Raw genomic sequence first — 25,367 nt, forward strand, 5'->3', positions numbered from 1 at the left:
ATAAAGAGGAAAAGTATTTCAAATCATCATTTATTTACACATTGGGACTAACCTTACATGTTTTACTCCACACACATTGGGAGGCGGTAAACGATAAATAAAATACACTCGAACTAAAATATAATCGTATGACCTAGATGAGCGGTGGCAAACGTAGCAAAGAAAAAGATTATTCTTTATATAAAAATCCGCTAAACATTTTAGACGTAACGGTAAATTCGTTATTTACATTTAATCTGTAACCCAATTCGATTTGTAAATAAATTCTTACTTAGACAAAATTGATTTGTCTTGAACACATTGTCGAGCCCTTTTACATGAGTGGCGATCGCATACCTACTTGAAAAGTCACGTCTAAAATATAAACTGTAGTTTATTAAAATACAATAATAAAAGAAAGTAACGTGAAAAAGTGTTATTTTATTAGGAGAGACGGTGTCGTGTTCCGTGCTAGTTTTGAAAGTCTACATGGTATTTTTCCTGTAGCTGCCTTATACACACGAACCTCAGTGGTCCGACTACCTGAACGGCGCATTTATTGGTACAATAGAAACTTATTCTCGCTACTTGACACCAAAATAGCACAAAACACGATAGTAGGCACAACATCATTATACCGTCCGGGATTTACCCTGTTATAAAACAACTAACCATTCGTTTATCTACATTATGGAGGTTAAAAGTTTACACAAAGATTTTAGTTACATACAGGAGAAATGGTTAAACAAGCGGGAATCCTTTTGCGCATGCAAATTATGATTAAACTGGATTTATAAAATTTGGATCATTCTTTCTAGAATATTCCATACATCTAAGATATTTTTGCGTACACTCTCATTAGGTAACCTTTTTAAGATATTCATATTTTTGTATTCACATGAAATGCGAAATACGATTATTATTGAATAATCTATCCGTTACGTCCACTAGCTTATGATTTCTTCTTCAAAACTAATAATAAACAAAGTATTTTCTAATTTATGAATCAAATATATCCATCAAATCAATATATCACAGGCATATACATATTATTTATTATTTATAGAATATAAAATTGTTTTACCTTCAAAACTACCGAACTATGGGACGCTTGTGGTGTTTATATATTTTTGGGACTCCATACAGCTATGCTTTGTTGAAATTGCATCACTAATATTGTATCTATCGTACCCATATACTTTACGTCACATTATTAAAATGTATATTATCTGTAGCGACATATAAATGTCCTTTTCAATTATGCTTCGTTTATGTATGGTACGGAAAGGAAATGAGTGCTGTTTTTCCTTAAACCAATTGCTAATTTGAATTCACGGAGTTGCTTACAGGATTACCATTTCTATCTGACTTTTAACACGTCGATTAAAAATGTATATTGAATTTTCTTATGTATTAGTAACTCTATGTAGATATGATTATACAAAAGACACAAAAGTACTATTATTCATATTACGTTCTATTTATATACATGTAGGATAAATGTATGATATAATTAAGTTTATATGGATATACTGCACGACATCAAGAGATAAAAGTAAACTTTTAAGCATCTTTTCTTGTTAATTACACATAGACTTACATAAAAAAATTCTAAAACCGTCTATTATCGTTTAGCCTTGAGATAGAATAGGCAAAAACTCACTACTCGTGTCTGTATCGGAAGACAAACACGCGTACACAAGATCTAGTACATAGTACAAGTCATTTGTAAATAGATATATTTTAAATACATCATGACTAACTGGCCAGTCATAGTTGCGTCAGCGCAGTGCCGTAATACGTGCGGAGATTACACATGACCTTTATTCAATCATTAATTGCAACCTTTTTGCCAGCTTGAAAATATTTGAGCTGGTAACCATGCATTCGAAATTTAAATCGATTAACGTTTTTGTGTAACCCCATGCTTAGATGTTTATGGAAAATTATATAAATAGGTAACTATGGTTAAGCGCTATTACAATAAAGTGTTAGATATGAATCAACTAATATTTCGATTTATCAAAAAATGATTGGCATGTAACTAGGTCACCGACATTCAAATATTGAAGATAACAGATTATTTATAAATAACTTTAATCTTTCCCATTTATATTTTAAAAACCACAAGCGTCCAACAACTATATAAAAAAAAAAACAACTAATATTAACATGTGTATGTTTGGCATTACATTTACAATATTTCAACTAAATAGTGAGTGAAAAGTTAGAAGACAAAACTTTATAGCCTAGTTATAAGTTTTATAGGCCAAGATTTAAATGCAGCGTGTACCATATTTTACATAAGCAATCGAAGTATACATTATCAATGAGACCTTATTAAAGGATGTAATATATTCAAAAAATGCTTTTCAAAATACACAGTTAGAATATACACTACTATGAAATGTTATTCTTTATATTCTACACATTGTACCACTAAGTACAAGACTGCTTTTTAATTTACGGTAATGTAGTCAAAAACAACACGTGATCAGAACAAAATTCTGTACACAACTCCCATTATTAAAAAGCCATCTATCTATAGATTATATTCTATTACAGCAGAAAATTTACAAATAGATCGTTTATTAATAATGGACATTTAAAAAACAAAATGGCCACATACAATGAGTGCACTATTAATACCTCTAAATTCTTACATCACTAACCAACCAATCATAAACAAAACAACAAGGAAATAACAACAAAAAAAATTTTTTATTCGCTGCGTTTAAATCTGTGCCCGCCGTAAATAAGTTCGGCTACGGAGTAAGAAAAGATGAGCGGAGATGCCATAATGCAGGTAGATCAGGCGCCTTGTTCTAGGTTAAACTCATACGGTGGGCATGACCAAAACGAACTAACGAGGCGTCCGTGTTTCGAGACATCGATTGGTATTACAAAACAAAAGCGGGTACAGGGAAGGCTTATAAGGGCGAAGACAGTAACGTTCCTCGTCCTCCACACTTTGGCCCGGTACTTTCTTAGGAGATTTTCGGTTATGGCACCTCCGCTGTTGACGTAGTTCTCGACGTGTGGTGAGCAGTTAGAAGGTGGTGCAGACGTTGCCGTCGAACTCGATGTTCCCGCCGAGCGGCGGCGCGGAGTCGTCGTCGCTGAACAGTCTGTTCTCGCCGCGCCAGGCGCTATATAGTGTAGGTAAAAAATCGTTGAACAACGGACTCCGGAGCTGGGACACTCCGTTTTCTCGTACCACCTGGAATTTTCAATTTTTGTGTTAATTTTGGGTCAGTACTTGATCGCAAGGGAGGTATGCAATAGAATAACTTTGATCATACATATAATTCATGGGAAAGGGAACCAGTTGCGAGTTTCTGTAAAGAATGTGGAGGACTGGAAATGGTATCAAAAATATTGGTTTCATACTTTTTTTTTATTGATTAACTATGCTCATGTGTTTTTACATAAATTCGGCACAATGGCTCTCATTTATCTCTAATTTGTACAGTCATTTATAAATAAACAATTAATATTATTGAAAAAATATGACCGCTAAATAGATTGTGTTATCGTTGTAAAAAACCTAATATCGCCACTGGGTACCTTCTATCTGGCAGAATTTTATTTGGCATAACACACTTCGCATAATTTTTTTTCAACGGATGTTTTTAAGGCATAAAAAATATTTAGCATAATATTCTTTCACCGAATATTTATATGCCAGAATTTACAGTTGCATACTTTTAAGATGGCAGAATTTTATTTCGCATAATTGCTTTTGGCATAGTTTAGAGTTTCGCATTATTTCGTTTAGTTAGCATAATGTATATTTTGAGAAACTATTATTTGATATAATCTCATTTGGCGTACTATGAGGATGGTAGAATTTTATTTAGATTCAATGTATCCTTCAATTAAAAATTTAAGCTAGTAACGAAAACGAATCGCTGCAAAACCGACTCCACGTAGTCTTGTTTGCCCTACCCCTAGAGTGCAATTCAAAACCGCGTAGGCGCGGAGGGGCGAGGCGGCCTGCTCGCATGGGACCGCTGGAGCCACGCAGCGCCGGAGCCGTGACAGAAGCCATGCCATGCTGCATGTTGCATGCTTACTTCCATGTTGCATGCCTGCTTACATGCTGCATGCCTGTTTGCATGCTTCCATGCTTCAGGCTTGTTTGCATGCTTCTTACAGGAAAATAAAAATTCCAAAACTATGCCAAAAGATGATTCTGACTGGCAACTTTCTGCGAAATGATGTTTCTACTATTTAAGTATTATGAATATGAAATTTATACCTAAAGATGATTCTGCTTGCCAAAATTATGCGTTTTTAATGTATGCTAAATGAGTGTATGCCACACGATTTTCTGCGAAGTGAAGATTATGCCAACTGTTGGTATGCAAAATAAGATTATGACATAAAAAGTTCTGCCATAAAGGGGGGACCCATCGCCACTACGTTAGTTTAGCCACTTCGCGCTCTTATCATGCATCATACGGTTTGCAAAAGCATGTTTTAGCTGATGCCCGCGGCTTCACTCGCGTCCTGGGAGAATTAATTCCCGCACCGGGATAAAACATAGCCTATGTTACTTAGGAAGAGGGTAGCTTTCCAACGGTGAAAGAATTTTTCAAATCGGATGAAGTTTCGGAGCCTTTGCGGCACAAACAAACAATGTTTCCTCTTCATTATAATGTATTAGTATAGATATAGACGAGTAACATTGTAGCACGGACTTCAAACTAACTAGATTACGTTTATCAGGACTACTATTGTATCTTATCTAGCAGTTAACTCTTGCGATTGTTGTTAAATGATAAATTGCGAAGACTTGTGTAATCTACCTTTAGTACTAGAATTTACCGATTGCGAAACATAGTAATTCCGCTTTATTTACGCACTACTACTATTAGGACTCGGTAGTTTTTTTTGTTTAGTTAGATAAATTGTATAGGTTATCAGTATCAGGCAAGCCCATATTCATGTGTAAGGTTAGGAATAGATAAAGTATACTATAAGTTTTAAGCGCTCGCAGGGACAAAAATAAACATTTAGGTGTGCCATATCGTATACCAACCTACTTGAGTGAGTAAATGACTATTAAATCCAGTCTAAAACAGATATTTTGTTAAGGCTTTGCCTTATCGGTTGTTGACCGAGAAAATGTTATTGTACTCTAGAATTTGGCGGCAGAATATATAAATGAAAGGCTGTTAACTTTTGGTTGGGTGATTTCATGATCCATGTCCTTTTCTAAAGACGATTTCAGATTAGCGTATTTTTCTGCGCGCTACAAACTTAAAAGAAAGAACTCTACATCTTCCCAGTTAGAACACATAGGAAGTGGTGAAGGGTGGGCGTTTTGGGGCTGTATTTTGTTTTTGTTTTTGGCGTTCGGAAAGTGCTGACAAATCAGCCTAATTTGAATTAACGTTTTTGAGTTTTGTATGTATGTTAGAAGGATCTTTTTGAAAATGTTTATCATTTACGCGTTAACTAAAAAAAGCGTATACGCCTATCAGGAACAGCAATAAATGGAATGAAATAATGTTGTTACCTTTTCTAACCCCTCGTACGTGGGATCGTTTTGACTCCTAGGTATCCAGATCTTAACGTCTTTGTCGAGTCCACTGGTGGCCAGCACCGGACACCGAGGATGGGCTTCTATACAATTCACCTGGAAATATAGCGGTAACAATTAATTGGACAATTCTATATAGCGGTTATAATCGTGACTAAGTAACAGCCGCATACGGAGATAGATTATAAATAGGGTCAGAAGTATCTAGTGTAAGTACATTTTCATCCAGTGAGACTAGAAGCTAACACTAAAATAGTTGGTTAAAGGCAAGGCTAGAAAATTAGTATTTTTAACTCATATCTATACTGACGTAATTCTATCCCAAAGACGATCATAACCTGAGGATTATATTTTTAGGCACCGGAATAGTAAATATAATATTTAACAATATATATATACAGGGTGTGTCGTTCACAATCACATTAAATCCTATCGCATATACTTTATGATATTCTATGGCGAATTGTAAAAAAATAATCTGATCCATTCAGTGGTTTAACCACAGGAGTCATTTTTCGTTTTTATAATTTACAACATCATGTGTAAAGCAGAGATAAAGTTAGGAGTATCGAATGTTTTGATCAGTTAACAGCTGTCAGTTTTCAAGGGAGAATTTCAGTTGTTTGTAATGACTGACTTTTATATGGTGTTCTAAATTTCGCACACTTTTATTCTATTTACTTTGTTTGAAAAATTCATTTTTTGTTTTTACGTATTTTTCTTTTTTCTTTGTGTTAATCGATATATATTAACCAGTATATTAACGCATTTCATTTAATGTGATTATGAACGACACACCCGATATATTTATTCGAGTACAAGAAGCATTTCTCTCAGGATGTGGGAGAAACCGCTGGTGGAAGCTAGTAGACAATCGTTATGACTGTTCCCCAAACAGTTATTTGAGTATCAGAAAATCCGACAACCTGTGCTGGGTTAACTGGGTACCTACGTTGTGGAGGTCAGATAGGCCGCCGCCTCATGTGGCAAACTGATGGAAGCTGAAAACTCACCACGCCGTTAAAATCTTGCAGCCATTGCACGATAGACTCAGTATTTTTATCCCATACTTATGTACTCTTACCAAGGGGTAATGTAATGAGTTGAAAGGGTAACTGGGTTGAGGAGGTCAGATAGGCAGCCTCTAAATGTGACACACTGATACACAGCTGCATCCTACTAAAAGCCGATCCCAACATAGTTAGGCAAAGCCAGATAATATTCTTAGTCCAACCAAAATGTGTTTTTACTGACCACGCCATTAAGATCTCCTTGCAGCCACTGGACAATGGACTCGGTATTCTTGTCCCACACGTATATATACGAGCAGTCGGAGCCGGAGACGATGAACTGGCTCTTGGGCCCGAAGAAGGCGACGCCCTTGAAGGTGGCGCTGTTGCGGTGCCCGCTGTAGCGGTGCGTGAAGCCGTCGCGAGTGTCGTCGTGAGCGTTGTCTCTGCAAGTTGAGAAAAATTTAGACCAATTTTGCCTTGAATAATTCACTTAGGCTGGAAACAGTACGTTCTCTGGACGCAGCTATATCTGTGCAAGTCTATGAACGCGCACACTACAGCTACGCTGACGGTAGGCGCGTGATTCGGTCGGCACGTACGTCAGCACTGACCGTCGGCCGTGCACCGTTTCCAGCCTTAAGAATTATGATAAAACCAAGGTACATCAGAACGAGCTTTATCCACTTTTTCCAGGTAAACAAATTGATTCCCCGAGACGTGGGCGATACGCAATACATAAATCCAAACTCGAAGATTTTTTAATACAGAATCTCAAACGCGACTCGCAGTAGTTTTCTGAATTAATTTTTTTTTCTATGTACCTTACCCTTATACCTGTACTTTTAGACACCGATCGACGTATAGCGAGTTTTCATGAAAATGTACTTCGAAGAAAGGCGTATATATGTATCGAACTCTGGCGTCACAAGCTCGACTGTTGAGCGTGAGACCAAGTATATACAACAAAATTAGATGATCATGATTTTGTCCTAGACATTTCTCAGAACGTATACCCACCTTATTATTAAACTTGGTTTTAATAAGTACCCGCGTAGTAATAGGTTTAGTTCACTAATTTTGTTCGGGACGGTGGTTTAAAGGCGGTACAAAGGCTGGTACTTTTTTTAAAACCATGTTTTATAATAAGGCGGATAAAATATATAAACAAACAACTATACTAACTTATCAAAAACATCATTTTTGACATCAAACAAGTATATATCCTCGTCGTTGTAGGAGCCGAGTATCTCGGAGCCGTCGTGGTTGTACACGGCGCAGGTTAAGTGCATCATCGATAGCCGCACTTTCCTTTTTACTGTGCCCTGGAATTTTAGAAAAATTGCTGTGTTATCCATAGTAATATCATCCTCCTCCGAGCCTTTTCCCAATCATGTTGGGGTCGGCTTCCAGTCTAACCGGATTCAGCTGAGTACCAGTACTTTACAAGAAGCGACTGCCTAACTGACCTCCTCAACCCAGTTACCCGGGCAACCCGATACCCCTTGGTTAGACTGGTGTCAGACTTACTGGCTTCTGAATACCCGTAACGACTGCCAAGGATGTTCAATGACAGCCGGGACCTACAGTTTAACGTGCCATCCGAAACACAGTCAATGGTGTCTAAGATATACTTAGAAATAGTTTAGATATAGTTATCCATAGTAATATAGTAAAAGGAATCATTTTTTTGTTTGTTTTGTAACCCTAAAGGCTCCGAAACCACTGAAATAATTTAAAAACTTCTTTCAATGTTGGAAAGCTACACTCTTCTCGAGTAACATAGTCTATATTTTATCCCCGTAGGTACGGGCAGTAGCTCAAAAGGTAATAACGCGGGATACCGCGATTACTCCGTAAAACGGCTTCTATGGCATAATGTCGAAGTTTTGCCGAGCTCTTGTTACCAGTAGGAAGCGCTTTATTCGACCCCTTTTTAGGATTGAAAAATGGAGGAGGAGGTAAGCGTCAAATTGTTTTAATTTGTCAACCGTCCCTTTCATAAAGTATTGCACTTCAGATATTATGTTTTTACAGATAATCTCGCAGCTTATATTCTGGCCTAGAACACATCCCACAATGTTCACAGTTTAGAAGTTCATCATATAAATCAACCTAAAAAACACATATCAGCATTAAATACTTACAGCATGTTCATTGAAGGCAGTAGGGCAGTATAAGGCAAGGGGCCGCGTACACTTGCGTCTGTCGTACATTCGTACGTACTTGTCGCGGCCGGCCACTATGAGTTCTCTCGGTTCGACTGGATGACCACACACACTGTATAACGGAACGATCACGCTGCGGTCTTTCACTTGGAATAGTCTGGAAGAGAGGTTGATGAAATGAGTGTATAACATTGATAATATAAATAAACATCCTAACTTTATAATCTATATTCTGTACCAATATTATAAATCTGAAGAGTATGTTTCAACGCGCTAAACTCAGGAAGTACTAGCCCGTTTATCGAAAAAAGTCTATAGGTTCAAACGGGATGCGGGTGAAACCGCTGGCAGAATTTGATTGACATGGCTCATGAATTTGAGATTGACATGGCTCCAGAAATCGATTTCTGCATGTCTTTTGTTCAGGACTTTGTTTATTTTGCAGTGTAGCTGATTTTATTTTTTAAGCCTCTTGGGGGTATTGGGTTGAATGGGTAACTGGAGTTGGGTTGTGGAGGTCAAACAGGCAGTCACTCCACGTAAAATACTGGAAGGTACTCAGTAGTAGTAGGTTGACTGTAAGCCGACCCCAACGTAGTTGGGAAAAAGAGATGATGAGCTGGTTTGTTATTTTTTTGTAAAGCCCTGATCTGGCAGTCATAACATATTTCGGTGTAAAGATATCATCAATATAAATGAAATAAGTGTTGAAACTTGATAGTAAGCAGAAAGTCGTTCCCTAGAGGTCCAAGTGAAATGAAATAAGCCTTAACAATTTGTGTGAGCGAAAAGTAGTTCTTTCGACGACGATGAAACCTCAAAACACATGTAGTAACTATGTATGTACCTGGAAGCATGTTCATCTCTAACATCGCACTGCATGACGAGCCCGTCCTCTCCCGCAGAGATGACGAGGTGCGGCTCGGCGGCGCTCACGTGCAGCTTGTGCGCCGCGCGCGAGTGCGACGCCAGCCGCCGCCGCGACACCGTCGACCCGCCGCTCGGGTGGCACTGTAGGAGCCGAACCTGACACCAAAACAATTAACAAAATCGTTTATTCAAAGAAGACTGAAGACAGCACTTTTCGAACGTCAAAAGTACATGAAACAGCCCCAACACCGTCTTTAAAAAAAGGAGGTCCTTAGTTTGACCTGTTTGTATGTATGTTTGTTAAGATTCGAAACCCAAAAGAAAAAAAACAGGAAAAATTAAGACTTCGCTGTCCTTCTGTATCGCATGATGAGCCGAGATAGTTAGACGGTTGGAATCAAGCACAGGTGCTGAAATTATTTTCGCCGCTCTGACAACAAATTAGGCATCGACACTACAAAACGGTTTTTTTTACGGATACCGGTGAATCTGAGTCGCACTTGGCCAATTCTTTTCAGAAAAATTCTGAAACGCCGTAGTTCGTCAAAGTGGAAACCAACAAAGACATACTACTTACACTATTGCAAGTAAACTTTTTACAAACTAAATTCTCACCTGTCCATCTCTAGCGCACGTGACGATGTTGAGATACTACTTTAGACCATACTACTTTAAAGTATACCAACAAAACGTTTTACAAACTAAATTATCACCTGTCCATCTCAAACTAAAACTGCAGAACTGATTGATATGAAATACAGCATGGCGATAAGTGGTATCCTTGAGGCAAAGATAGGCTACATTCTACTCGGGTGCTGGACACGGACTTAGTCGCGGACGAAATCTAGTAAACTATAATTTACAATGTCTAAAGCGTGGTGATCAACGCTCAATCCTCCTCTGTGTGAGAGGAGGCCTGTGCCCAGCAGTGCGACGATAAAAAGGCTGTAACAAACAGTATTGTCTAAATCTCACCTGTCCATCTCGAGCACAGGTGACGATGTTGAGCTGACTCTTGGCGTTGAGGAAGAGGAACTTGCTTTGGAACACGTTAGACTTGTGGCCCGTCTTGATCGTCTGTATGGCTGTGTTGCGGGCCCAGTCCCATACTACCACGTTCGTGTCGTCCGACCCCGACGCTAGGAGGTGCCCTGAGAAATAATGGTGAATATTACTGGCTGAAATTAAAAAGAAATTGATAGAATCTGTAAAGTAATTATAGGGTCGTGGTTGCTTTCTAAAGATCTGCGGATTACAATACAGAATAACATGTTGGCTACTTTTTAACCATGTGCGGGAAGTAGATCCTGCGGGATGCGCGTGAAACCGCTGGCTATATTCCCTAGGGAACTGTATATGTATACCCACATATAAAAATTATTCTATAGGCTCCCTCGATACACATCGAACCAATAGCTCCCGACGTTAGCACGTTCAAGCAAACAGACATACAAAAAACTCTTCACCTTTGTAATATTAATACACATGGATATCGATAGAATGAAAGCACCTGCTAGCGTCGATATGAAATATGTTCTATAAATATAGAATCAATGAATCAAACATTATACCGTTATAATATCAAAACAATGGAAAACGAAAACCATCTGTGTCCAGGTAATTGTAAGAACATAGGGTTATTATGTTTACAGAATAGATATATGTATATCTTATACATACATACATGTTCGAGTTAAAGGTTTTTATTGAAAACTAGATCTAGATTCTTTCACGAGCGTCCCGAGCTAATTACTTTCCAAACATTAATAAAAAGTAGGTATCTACTATCTTATACGCTACGTGTCCTAGCCGATTATCATCCACGGCGACTATTCTCATATCGGGTGTGTCGTTCACAATCACATTAAATCATATCGCATATACTTTATGGTATTCTATGGCGAATTGTAAAAAAAATAACCTAATCCATTCAGTGGTTTAGCCACAGGAGTCATTTTTCGTTTTTATAATTTACAACATCATGTGTAAAGCAGAGATAAAGTTAGGAGTATCGAATGTTTTGACCAGTTGACAGCTGTCAGTTTTCAAGGGAGAATTTCAGTTGTTTGTAATGACTGACTTTTATATGGTGTTCTAATTTTCGCACATTTTTATTGTATTTACTTTGTTTGAAAAATTCATTTTTTTATTTTTACGTGTTTTTATTTTTTCTTTGTGTTAATCGTCATATTTTAAGCAGTACATTAACGCATTTAATTTAATGTGATTGTGAACGACACACCCGATATAAGGAAAACAGCCAGCTGTGCAGAACATATTACAGTGTAAAAGCATTAGCGCAGACAGAAGCACTCCCTATTCCTTCACCTGAATTCGGCGAACACGGGAATCGAATTCTAGACCTCGTGAACAGTAGTCGCGCTATGCAACTATGTCACTGCTAAGTTATATCAAAATCTTTAGCCGTTAAGGCGTGATTGAGGAACAAACATCCAGATATCAAAACCCACAAAGTTTTACTCACTTACGCGGTGTCCTGCGTGAGCGACGAACGCGACAAAAAAAATAAACATTATAGAAATCGTTTATTAGTACAAAGAACGTTGCTGTCTGTACTTTAAATATGAACTTTCAAGCAAAATTGTACTGTACTTCTCCATGATTTGAGAAGTAATTACCAAAATCACGTAGGACATTTGTCGCGCATAGCATCGCGTCACATTACGTCGCGTCGTGTTGCGTCGCGTTTGTCGCTCACGCAGGACACCGCGTTACTGAAGTAAAATAACTGAGGGTGCGTCTACACAGTGCATGTAGCTTGAGTAAGTTAACATGCGCAAGTGACAAGTGACAAGAGCACGCGGGTGGGTATTTGGCTTTGGTACATGCCCGAGTCGCTGGACCCACACGCTTTTAAGATGCGTAAGCTACTTGCACCATGTAGATGCAGGCTGACATTTTTTTTTTCTGCTGTGCTCCTAGCCGCCAAAAAGCTTGGCGCGAACACACCGACAACTTACCTTCCGGATGAAAATTTATGGAATTAACGCAGCCTCTGTGTTTGTTGAGATGGTGTAGCTTCTTCAGTCTGTAGATCGAGTGCAAGGACCCGTAGAATCTTTGTTCGAACATGAGGTCCTCTTGCGCGATCTTGCCGCAGGGAAATGTCAGCCCCATCTCGCGGTTTATTATTTCTGTTGATAAAATATAATTTATTTGTTGTGAGCGGAGATTTTTTTAAATCTAAGCAAGAATGTGAGATAGTAGCTGTTTTCCACAGGTTCACCCCATCAAAAAATTTCTTCGAGTAGCCTATGTTATTTGGGGATAGTCTTAGCTGGCTGACCCTGGGCACCACGACTTGTAACAAGCAGATGCAATAAGCAGTAACACATCACTGCATAGTATAAAACCAAAGTAGCTTTCTCTGTCCCTGTATCCTTAAATCTATATCTATATGTATGCTTAAATCTTTAAAACTACGCAACAGATTTATATGCAGGTTTTTTTTTAATAGATAGTGATAGAAGAGGAAGGTTTATAATGTAAAATGTAGTATATTAAGTATCAGCATTGCACCCGTGCAAAGCCGGAGCGGTTGGTAGTAAAAATATATTTGTATTTACCTCTAAGTAATAAATAGCTGTGCTTTGGCCTCGTCTTGAGCAGCACGGGGGGGAGTTTGCCCTTATTCTCCTCAGTCTCATTATCGTCCGCAGTCCTGTGCACTTGTAGCTCGTCATCCGTGTCCGTGTCACCAGAGTTTAGGTCTATCATGTTGTCTGACTCGTAACTGTCATTGCTGTCTGAAGTACTTGTTGAGCTGAAAAAAGGAAATTTTTATAATACTAATTTTTATTTAATAAGATTTTTTTACATTCTTTAATGACTTGGGAACAGGGCAAGAAGAATATTTTTAAACATTTATGGCCTTACTACAAAAACTTTAACCACTGTTTTACACTTGTCTATAAAAAATTTGGCTCCAAAATGAACCATATGTCAACGTCATAATTTGCCATTTTTTTAGACAAGGCATAAACTGACGTTAAAAAGTTTTTGTGGTAAGACGGTTAATGTAAAAAAAAAGTGGCCACTGAAATTGGGAACAGGGAGAAGACATTCATTATTAAATTACAATTATTTTAATTAGACATTTTTATACTGCAGGCAGCAATGAATATTTCAAAAAAATTAAATAATGATTATTTGAAATAAAGATTTAACGATTATTTAAAATAAAGATGACATATTTATTTTGAGGTAGTAAAAAGGGTATATTTTAGAAGATGCCCCATTTATTTTTTAAAATAATTTGCTTAATCTGCTTTTAAGTTTTCTGATAATCGAAACATGCATAGGGTAACAGTAGTATTTTTTAACAAATAGCTTTGGACCAGTGACTGACAAGTGACTAGTCTTTCAATATTGCATGATTGAACTGGAAAACATCTACCAAATAATATCAGTAAACAATAATTTTACAATACAACTGGTAAATAACATTATCTGACCTCTTTAAATGTGTTAAAATTTATCGTATATGCATAAAAACTACTATAAATGTTGATAAAATCTTTTATCATTTAGCAAATTAAAATGGCATGACAAAACATGCTGTTTTAAGAATAATAATGCAATTTAGATTTATTAATTTAGTAAGTATGATTTTGTTGTTACAAGAAATTGATACATTATTACATAAGCCAGGGAACTATTATGCAATAATAAGACCAGTTGACAAGTTTGTAGTAAATAATGTTTATAGAGAACACTGAAAATATTCTGAGTAAATAATTTTCATTGGCAAAGAAAAGGAATGAAAACCATTCTCCACACAATATCTCAAAGTGATTGTATATAATTAGTACAATTCTAAAGGTATTTATTTGTTCACAGAATAGAATTGCTATGAAAATTAATTCAGGGGAATTATTTGGATGGCCTAAAAAGTACTCATTTATAATTGCATGACACAAATTGATTTTGTATTGTTTTATAATTAGTTACGTACAAGCAGTTAATAAATACATACTACATTTATAAGATAGTTTCAAAGAATTGAAATAATCTAACTAGTGAACATGAATAAACCCAGCCTTTTACTTTCCTCTGGTAATTTCGAAAATAAATCAAATTGATGAATTCCTGAAATGACTCCTACTCATATTGGCCTTTTTTTTAAATAAAAGAGACAATATGTTCAAAAAATCTGAGTTGTTTGATTTTAACCAATTAACAGGTGGGAAATAAATTCCTAAGTAGGATTGTCTTATTCAACATTAGTATTACTGGACATATTTATCAATCAGAAGGTTATCAAGAAGTCATGAGGGGTATTTTAAACTACAAATTAATAAACAACGATACTACACTAAAAAAATCTTGTTACAAATTAAATATTTCTTATTTATCATATCAGTATGATTGTAATATAACTAGCATACTCACCCACTAAAACTTTCTCCCACCGATCTTCGTAGATCATCACTCTCTGTTTCTGAATCCAAAAGAGCATCAAATACTCGGGGAGGTGCAATGGGCTCGTCTGTGGATAAGTCATCTGAATCCCTCGAGGAGGCGTTACTGTCCGAGTCTCTATCTGGAGTCTTTCGTTTCCTGTAGTTTCTGCCCCATTTAGGACGTCTGAGGTTCAGCAGGATCGCTCGCACGTTGCTGCCAGATGGGGCTACGTTCACTACCTCGTTCGAAGGCCCCTCTGTCGCGGCCTGACCACGATCATCGCTACTGGTGCTCTCAGACTTATCAGCAGACACTCCACTGTCCACATTCTCATCTTTACTCGTTGAACCAACTAAAAAAAACATCAAAATGGACACGAAGTTTTTTACGTCACATTTTTTTTGTAATCAATACAGAGATGAAAGTTTTACCTGTTTCTTTAATACTATCCTGTGAACTGCCGTCATTCAGTTTCAGCTTTTTTCCACCCGATTGAGGACTTGTAGGGGAATAAGGAATTTCGTCATCGCTCGAAGAATTATTATCTTCCATCGCTGCTTACGTTGAAATTGTATTCTACAATGAAATTATGGTAACTTCGAAAAGGGAAATTTGCAACGCAATAGAATTCCAGCTAATTTGAATGGTTAATTTTTAAGAATAAACTGAAACGGATTCTTGGTATTCAATGGAGGATTTTTCCTAAATTTTAGCGATTTTGGCAACAAGAACAAGGACAAAAATAATGATGTTGCTAACGTGAAAAAAATCATGTCCTCAATCTTTTCAGGGTCTAAATAGTTAAAATATTTTTTTTAAGGCAGACTTTGTGGGTAGCATTCGAAGATTATTGCTGTTCAATGTTTATTTTATTTCTTCTATCATATTGAGTCACGGTCACGACTATAACGTACATAAATGTGACCGTATCTTAGTTTCACTGTGTAGTCAATATGTGATATTATTTACACTCTGGCAACCACGGTTAAAAAACATCAGCTGTATTTTTGTCGGCTGTCAAATTTGTCAACAATTATCATATCATGCCAAAGCCATGCTACTCCACGAGCATGTCATGCCACTTGTAAAAATAACTTAATAACCTGAACTTTAATTTTGTTTGTAGTTTTCAGATTAAAAACCACAATGGATACTCAAGAAGAGTTGCTGTCTTATCTCGATCTTCTCGATTTAGACGAGGAAATCGTAGATGTGACATTAAAAAACCTCATGACAGGAAGTAAACATTCAAATAAACAACTTAAGAGTGCGATACTTTTATTGAAATATAAACTGCTTATAAACATTAAAGAAGGTACTGAATGTGAAAACGACGAAGAATTTGAGTTCGTCGTTAAATTACTGAAGGAATTGACGAGTAATAATGTGGATTACGTGTGTAAGTGCATCAATATTGTGCTTTGCCTCAACCCTAGCAGCGTAGTAAGTAAAGCAGAACATTTGCTGCAACAAATACTGTCTAATATTGAATTCCAGTCAGAATCATCAAGCCTATTGGACAAAGATTCTAATATGAACACACTATTAATGTTAAAAGCCGCTGATAGCATTCTCAATGCTGCCACAAAGTTAGGAGAAAAGCTGTCACTATTATTTTTTGAAACACCGCTAGAGAAGATACTTGACACACCAGACGAGACACTTAAAATGTATTTTATAACAAACACTGTCCCAAAAATAGTAGATGCAGTGATTGGTTACAACATCCTAGATAAAATATGGATTCATATCCAGTCTGTGAAAGCCAACCAAAAAGAAAATTCCCTGAAAGTTCTCAGCTGCCTTTCAGATTATTATTTACCCACACCAGATGCAGGGTATAGTAAGTTTGTATCAGACATCATATTCCAATATAACTTTTGGGACTTACTTTTATTTGGTATAATGTCTGACAACACTGCCATAAGAAAAATATCTGTTTATCTCACTAAAAAGGCTATTGATTGTATTATGGCTACCAAAAAAGACATAAATGTGAAGTCGAATAGTTCAATCATATTCCAATGGAAACATAATAACAGTCATGTTTTGAAAAACATGTGGGATAATTTCTTTGTACTCATAGACAGTTTAGAAGAAAAACAGAGTAATATAGTGATGCCATCTCTAAGACTATTTGAAGCAATTGATATTGGAGACTGCTGGATCAATGCTGCCTTCAACATTGGCCTAAAACATGAGAACACTCAAGTCCAGTTAAAATGTATTCAGTATAAACTCAAAACTAAGATGAGAAACCAACTGGAAGCTCAGATCTTACTAGAAGCAATAAATGATATAAATATTTATGATCAAAATTCTACTTTTGAAGTTCTTAAAACGGAAATTGCAAAATTGCTTGAAGATAGACAGTGTTTCATGGAAATATTTCAAACAATATCTTTAATTAAATGGTCCCCTGTGCCATTGTATCATATAACTGATGTTGTAGCTAATTTAAAAATAGATTTATCATCAATTAATGAATTAGCTAAAATTGTTATTGATATACTAAAAGTTCCTTGCAATAATATTGTGTTAAGGAAAGCAATACATATCAATGTAGTAAATTTTGTCAAGAATTGTGGTTCAAACCTTAATTGGAAAGATTTAGCTACAATTTATAGGAGCATTTCATTAGAAACCGACTTGCAAAATAATCCATTTACTACAATAGTAAAGCAAATTTCCCTAGCTGATGATAAAATAAACTATCTAAAAACTTTGTCAGAAGATTATAATAATATAGATTTAATCATTCTTTATTTACAAAGTCATGAAGAAGATATAAATATTGCTATGAATATCATTAATGAAAAACTTACTAAAATACAAGAAGGTGTCAACAGGCAGTATTCTGATAAAAACGATTATATCACTGATGTTGTATTTTTGTTGGATTTGTTGAACAAAACAAGAGATAATGACTCTTTTCTACATAGCATACATGTGCTGATTGCTAATCAAAGTAAGACTTTATTGCAGTATCTTTTAAGTCTATTTTCAAGTGACGATTTGTCTATAGAAGATGCTGTGAAACTTTGTGAAAAATATGATTATGAGTTTGAGGGCAAAGATCTGAAAGAGATATTACTGAACTTATACAAGACATCTGTATTATTCCTGAAGGAAGGTACAGATTTAGATAAAGCAGTCCTCAGTATTTTTACCTTGAAAATGACGCTCAAAAATCTCATTATGAAGAACTTTTATGAACAAGAAATGTTGAGTCTTAAAACGTTTTTAGAAATATTCTCCTCTGTAAAATTTAAAGATGCCCAAAATGAGAGTGTGGGTAGATCGAAAAACGTATTTTATGAAAAGTCTACCGAATTAATCTACCACTTCATTCAGAGAGAGAACGAGAATGGTGTAGATTCATGTCTAGCAGATATTATAAATTACATTGAAAATGTATTAGAATGTGGGGGATATGGATGTCTAAAATGGATTCTAAAGATAGTCAATGAAATAACACACCCCCTAATTAATGACAAAAGTAATTTCAACATGACACAATTCATAAATCGAGTTTGGAATGAAATTGAAGAACTAAAATCAAATAATCAGTATTCACCATGCATCGAGGAATTTGTTAAATTAATAACTCACGATGTACTGCTAAAGTCGTCAATGTATAATAATGTAGTAATTTCGTACTGCAACAAGATCATAGAGTATGGGCCCGTTAAAACGAATCCTCTGTTTTATTTGATCAGGGAGCTGAATAAAAAGGATTTTAAGGAGTATGGACATCTAGTTTATGTCCTATGTGAGATTTTGCTTTACTGTCCAGTGCCAAGGAAAGATCAAAGGTTGGTTCTGGAAAAAAATCTTAGTACCTATTTTTTTGTGGGAGAATTTTATTAATTTCTTATTCTCATTATTTCAGGATTGCGGACAATGTGACTTTGGATGTCTTGCAGAATCCAAAATATGGAATAAATAGAGATAGGTAAGAAAAACTTTTTTTTTTGTAAATCAGGTACAGTTAGCAACAAAAGTCCATGAACTCAATTAAAATTACAAAAAACTTGAACACTATTTAATCTAAAAATCAGTATTTAGCAACTATTTTAATTCTCTGATGTCCACTATTACCCATTTTGTTCTTTAGTGGAGACAGTTATTAAATACTAGCTCCCGCCAGCGGCTTCGCCCGCGTGGTGTGTTGATAAAAAGTAGCCTATGTGTTAATCCAGGGTATCACCTATCTACATACCAAATTTCAATGAAATCGGTTCAGCCGTTTTTGCGTGATTGAATAACAAACATACATCCATACATTCTCACAAACTTTCACATTTATAATATAAGTAGGATGAGTGATCTTAGTAAATAAAACATTATACTTGTTTTATTTAGTGTTTAACTTTGAGAATTTGCCGACTGTACCATAGATCTATCAGCCAGTGAACCATAGATTTTCAAAATTAACATTGTCAGAAAGTAATGTAACCTTTATTTAACTTCGTTTCAGTATCGACATCCACTTTAACTATGAAATCCAGTACCTAGCCATATCTACACTATGCAGCATCGAAGACTCCGAAACACTTCGAATGATCACCAATTTCATCACCATTCGCATAGACAATACATTAAAAAACAAACAACGTTACCACGGGAACTCGCACCTCCATAGAATATTGCAAACCTCTTTACAACACATCTTGATACTGGTGATAAAGAATGGTGATTTGAAAAATGGAATGTCTTGGGGTTTGGATATGCTGGTGAAGTTGCCTCATCAGCCAAGTGTTAGGATCTGTTTAGAGTGGTTCATCTCACTCTGTTTTTATATTCAGGTAAGCTTTGTAATATTACATTACTCTTTGAGTAAGTCGTGGTGGCCTAGTGGGCAAAGAACCAACCTCTCGAGTATGAGGGCGCGGGTTCGATTCCAGGTCAGGCAAGTACCAATGCAACTTTTCTAAGTTTGTATGTACTTTCTAAGTATATCTTAGACACCAATGACTGTGTTTCGGATGGCACGTTAAACTGTAGGTCCCGGCTGTCATAAAACATCCTTGGCAGTCGTTACGGGTAGTCAGAAGCCAGTAAGTCTGACACCAGTCTAACCAAGGGGTATCGGGTTGCCCGGGTAACTGGGTTGAGGAGGTCAGATAGGCAGTCGCTTCTTGTAAAGCACTGGTACTCAGCTGAATCCGGTTAGACTGGAAGCCGACCCCAACATAGTTTGGGAAAAAGGCTCGGACGATATATATACATTACTCTTTGAACTGAACTTGACTTCTTTATGGTCGTGTATCTACTTTGGTCTTGGGTCCAATAACAAAGTGAACACACAAATATCACGCACGCATAAGTATCACGCTATGCACAGGGCATGTGTTCATAATTTATTTTTTTGCAGCATATGGAACTAAATAAAGGGATGGTAGACATTTTAAAATCCAAAAATATACCATTGACGTCACAGTTCTTTATCCTATACTGGCTTTTGAAACATAAAATATGCAACAGGTCCTACGCTGACCATGAATATGACTTTGTATTAGACTTCTTACTTTCTCATACAATGGGCCAATTGTTCAATGTGAGACTCAATGCACAATATTTGGCCACAATTCTTTATAAAATGGCGAATAAGTTATCAAGATTCCGCTACACGATTGGCGTTATTGAGAAAACGTTCGCTGAAAGTAGCAGCGACAAGAATTTCCTGAAGCTACAGAGCGATTACTTCACCAAGCATTTCGACGCAGTTGCTAATCTGACACCTTATTTCGTTTATTATGTTTTGCCGAAATACTGCGATATTGATAGCAACGAGAAAGTTGATATAAACTTTATTAAAAGGATCATGAAGGATATAAATGAGAATATATGCAGAAATTCTACTGACGGTTTTGTGAATGAATGGAAAGGCTGTAGAAGGGAAGATGATCAGTTTACTGAGTTGGAAATAAAGAGGGGTGTTGATATCAAGAATGCTGATGATTCAGAGTGCTTGGGGACTATTCAGAAGAAATATATTCCTTGGCGAAATATGAGTGATGTCAATGTATATGATGTTGGGAAGAAGGTAAGCCGTGAAAGAAAATAGATTTTAATTTATAAATTGGCTTTTACCAATACTCTATTTTCGGGTTGAGTTTTAAATTAGTCACCTATTTTTTTTTACTAAATGCGACTTAGCTGTGTGTGTTCCCTCCTGGAATATGAATCACGAGGGTAGGTACTTGACCCTTTTTTCCGCGTATTGTCCCAATATATATTTTTTTCTTTACAACAGAATAGAATTTTTTACATTGGAGACTAAAAAACCTTTTCGTAAAATTATTTCTAAACTGTTCCAGAATGAAAACCCAAGTAATTTGATCGTGGTAGCTTCCCTGATCGATAAGCTACCGAACTTGGGTGGCATGGCTCGAACTAGCGAGGTGTTCGGGGTACAGACCTACGTCGTGGACAGCTTGAGGCACTTGCAGGACAAGCAGTTCCAGGGGCTCAGGTACGAACGCCATAAGTTCTTCAAAGGCAATACTTAGTGCGTCTTGAATGCTAGCTGCCGACTACATGTAGTCGGTTGATATCTGAGAGCGACCGCTTGTGCTGCTGCCGCTTAGATCCAAAACGGTTTCATGCAAACCAGTAATGCATCGGCCGGTTTCGTGCAGCCACGACATCTGCGATCAGCAGTTGCAGTCGGAGCTAACTTTTACTTACTTTACGTCTAAGCTTAAATGATGCGCCTCCTTGCATTTACACATGTTCGTCTCTAAAATAATGGTCACTTTCAGCTCGTGACGATATAAGCAGCATATTGGGAAGGTATACAAGAGGCGGTTAACGAAGACATTTGTCCTTGAGTTAGATTAATAGAATATAAAAAATAAAAAGTCCTTGACTCTTGCCATACATAGACCTCTCCCAAGTTGTGTCCGAATTTTGGCGATATTCCTAAACGTAATTCTTTTTTCAATTTAGCGTGTCAGCAGAACGTTGGATAAACGTAGAGGAAGTCCGTCCCGGCCGGCCCCTCAAGGAGTACCTGATGAAGAAGAAAGAGGAAGGCTATGCCGTGGTGGCTGCAGAACAGACCTCCACCAGCTCCAAGCTGCAAGCCTTCAAGTTTCCCAAGAAGACCCTGTTGTTGCTTGGGTAAGATTGATATGCAAAGGATTCTAGGATGTTTAGAAATTCCAATAGAGGATTTTTCTTTGTTTGATCCTCCATTTCCTCGCTTTTTCGACCCTCTCGTATTAGGTATTACCGCATATTTTTACCAAGTCGTAACACGTTAGCCGCCGTGGCAAGTAATGGCAGGGAGTAAACATTTGTTTATCTCTTGCTTTGCCACATAACTGTGTGCACAGGAATTACCTACGACGACTCAAGTGTAAAGCACCACATTTTTTCCAAAAATCTAATTATTAATTTTGGAACAATCTTTTGCAACTGTGAGTATTAAAATGACAATGTGAACCATGATTATATCCTTTTCTTTAATTTCAGGCACGAGAAAGAAGGCGTTCCTTGCGACTTACTACCCTTGATGGACCACTGCGTGGAAATCCCTCAGCAAGGCTACGTGCGCTCACTGAATGTTCACGTCACGGCAGCCATCTTTGTTTGGGAATATGCCCGCCAAAATGTGCTCTAGAGCTGTCAAATGTTCTTTGTTAAAGTTGAAGCCAGAAATAAAACTAATGAATTAATTTTATTTTTCTCGAGATGCACAATTTTAATTTATCTTCCAATTAAGAGCTAGGCAGGCAGCTTAATTTAATATTTGTATTTTATCTGTTAATTAATTTTCTGGCCTCCACTACACAAGGTGCTAATGTTGTTAATTATTAAAAATAGATTTAAATATAATTTTTATCATAGTTACTTTTTATTAAAGTCAATTCATAATTTAACATATTCGTTTTTGTACTTATCATAATTTATTTCAATATATTTACGAGATAAAATGCAATCTATTAGATCTGGTGTTTGATACTAAAAGCTTATGCAAATAATCGTCTGATTACGAAAGACATTGTGTCATATTATCTGAAATAATTGGCCTGCTTTATAGCTAAACATTCAGAAGCAACACTAACACTATAATTTTGAAATTTTAACCTGTAGTTGTGGTAAAATTATGATACATAAAAAATAATATAAAATGTACATAATCCAGCAGCCCTGCCTATATTCTCATCTCGTCTCTAACCAATTTACAACATAAAAGCATATGAGGTAGCCACTATATCAAATAGCGTGTATTTCATTTATCATAGTGTTTACAGAACAATTTCACAACTTTCGGCAATAGGGTAACTTTGATTGGCTTGGCTTCATACTCTTCCCTATCAATATCAATGACTGTTGCTCCGAAGTGCTCCTTGGGGTATAACACCACACTCCTGGCCAAAATCGCATCTTTGATTCTATTGTCGCGCACTCTAGCCCAACCTTCAGACACAAATTCAGTGTATTTATAATTATATTTCCCAATACCTATGCTCAAAGCAGGCGTGCTCTGAGTATTCTGTAAATTAGGTGTCACAATCCTGAAATCACTGGTTTGGAAGCAAATCTCTTTGGCAGAGTCACACTGGCTGTTCACTATATTTGAAGGATCATTGGTTTGTGCGTAAGACGTGGTGGGCATAAAGAAGGCCCATTTTCTCTTTATTTGCGGCCGCTTCTGCACACAATTGCTGCATCCATCGCAGGGTGGACTGTACTTGATTGTACCTTTACAGTGCCAGTTAAGAGATTGTCTGTAACCATTAAAGATGTACGATGCATATTCTCTCAGTGATCCGTACAGCCAGTATTTGTGTTTCTTTGCTGAGACATCTCTGAAAGCTCCCCATTCTACTGCACACAATGCGTATATCGGCTTCTTTAGTGACTCTTCGTCTTCTTCCTCAATGGGTTCTATTTTCATGGCATCCTTCCACACTGTACTACCTTTTATGATAGCCATAGAGGCTTCAATTAGTTGCTTAACTCTAAGCACGCCAACTCCTGGTTCAAATAGGAGGTTCCCTATGGTATTTGTACGTCCCAGAGGTAATATGCCAAGTGGAAAACGATTTGCTTCATCATTCCTTCGTAGTAGGCCTGTAAAATTATAAGCATTATAATAAATAAGGGTGTGTATAAGAATAATTTAGTTTTGTGGCCTTCTTCAGATTTAAAAAACATTCAGTTAAAAATAGATTCAGTCATTTTATCAAATAATCCAAACAGGAATTGCATAATATATTTACCTGGATTTAATATGATTTGTTATGGAATGGCAGTTTTAACTAATTATTTTTAGTGGTCAAAGTTTATCTACTTGATATGTACCACAGTATATATAGAATACCTGTAACAGTTTCGGAAACTGTGCCATCTCCTCCAGCCACAACAATCGCCTGTGTTCCTCGCAGAGTCTCTACCAGCTCCTTAGCGTTCCCTTCACTGGACGTCTGTATAACATCCACTTGCAACCCAGCTAAATGCAGGAGTGGTTCGCAGTACTTCTCAAAGTCTTGCTTAGCGTTCCTTTTGTTTGCAACAGGATTCAATATGACAGTTACATGGGTTGGGTTCTGTTCCATCGGTATAGGGCCGTCGCCATATTTTGAGGCCTCCCTGCATGCTGCGCGCATTAGTAAGTTGATACTGTGGGATAGAAGAGGTTCTGATCATACTGTTTAGGTAAATACATTAACTTACATGTTCATCAGAAATTATAACTGGCAAATAATGTTGGGGTCAACATTGATCAATATTGGTTTGTTTAAGCCATCTGGAATTTAATAGTTTACTGAGAAACAAATATAATTTACATTAAAAAAAACTTCGCTTACTCGTATTTCTCTTTTGCTTTCATAGCGCCATAACAGAAGGCAATGGCTCCCACAACGGACTTTTTCCAATTTGTTCTAATGACTATTTTTAAATTTGTAAGTCTCTCCATAATTTTAGTAAATTTTACGAAATTTAATAAAAATAATTGAGGTTATAATCAGCTGTTGCAGCTGATTTCTAATCTGACTTTATCTGACTGACATTTTGACGATTTTGAGCTTAGCTTCTTGAGCTTCTTGAAGTTTCAAAAAACAACGTTCGGAAAGTCAAATAGAAATGTAGGTACTGAAAATTTTAATTTCCGTTTAATTTAAGTTTCCGTACTAATGCAACGGGGGCAAAGCGCATTGGCATTTATAGAAAACGTATGCAACGATTTTTTTTTGAAGCCTGATTAAATTCGTCTACACCTCGCCCTAGAAAGACTAAAATATTGTTCATGCTTTAACAATGAAATAATGCAATCTCAGTAATTTTCATACCCAGCACAGTGGGCTTTAAGAATGCTGCCCCGTAAAACCGCTCGTACCATGTTATTAATAG

General features: G+C 36.7%; 3 protein-coding genes across 3 annotated transcripts; 1 reads left to right on the forward strand and 2 right to left on the reverse strand.

Moving 5' to 3' along the window:
* Window positions 1-14: 14 nt before the first annotated feature.
* Window positions 15-15,739, reverse strand: LOC124629758 (DDB1- and CUL4-associated factor 8). Its single transcript, XM_047163290.1, has 11 exons — window positions 15,431-15,739; window positions 14,988-15,351; window positions 13,163-13,359; window positions 12,557-12,730; window positions 10,551-10,726; window positions 9,553-9,731; window positions 8,685-8,862; window positions 7,723-7,862; window positions 6,782-6,983; window positions 5,504-5,623; window positions 15-3,199 (listed from the first exon to the last, which is right to left on the reverse strand). The coding sequence occupies exons 1-11, from the start codon at window positions 15,549-15,551 to the stop codon at window positions 3,029-3,031; spliced, it is 2,022 nt and encodes a 673-aa protein (XP_047019246.1). The 5' UTR covers window positions 15,552-15,739; the 3' UTR covers window positions 15-3,028.
* Window positions 15,740-16,041: 302 nt separating this feature from the next.
* On the forward strand, window positions 16,042-22,888 carry LOC124629757 (tRNA (guanosine(18)-2'-O)-methyltransferase). Its single transcript, XM_047163289.1, has 7 exons — window positions 16,042-18,814; window positions 18,892-18,954; window positions 19,480-19,807; window positions 20,377-21,048; window positions 21,323-21,477; window positions 21,954-22,127; window positions 22,482-22,888. The coding sequence occupies exons 1-7, from the start codon at window positions 16,146-16,148 to the stop codon at window positions 22,627-22,629; spliced, it is 4,209 nt and encodes a 1,402-aa protein (XP_047019245.1). The 5' UTR covers window positions 16,042-16,145; the 3' UTR covers window positions 22,630-22,888.
* LOC124629759 (acylglycerol kinase, mitochondrial) lies at window positions 22,842-25,037 on the reverse strand. The gene is made up of 3 exons (XM_047163291.1): window positions 24,824-25,037; window positions 24,337-24,635; window positions 22,842-24,086 (listed from the first exon to the last, which is right to left on the reverse strand). The coding sequence occupies exons 1-3, from the start codon at window positions 24,931-24,933 to the stop codon at window positions 23,242-23,244; spliced, it is 1,254 nt and encodes a 417-aa protein (XP_047019247.1). The 5' UTR covers window positions 24,934-25,037; the 3' UTR covers window positions 22,842-23,241.
* Window positions 25,038-25,367: the final 330 nt, after the last annotated feature.

Source organism: Helicoverpa zea, chromosome 4 (genome assembly GCF_022581195.2).
Source record: "Helicoverpa zea isolate HzStark_Cry1AcR chromosome 4, ilHelZeax1.1, whole genome shotgun sequence".
NCBI classification, from domain to species: Eukaryota; Metazoa; Arthropoda; class Insecta; order Lepidoptera; family Noctuidae; genus Helicoverpa; species Helicoverpa zea.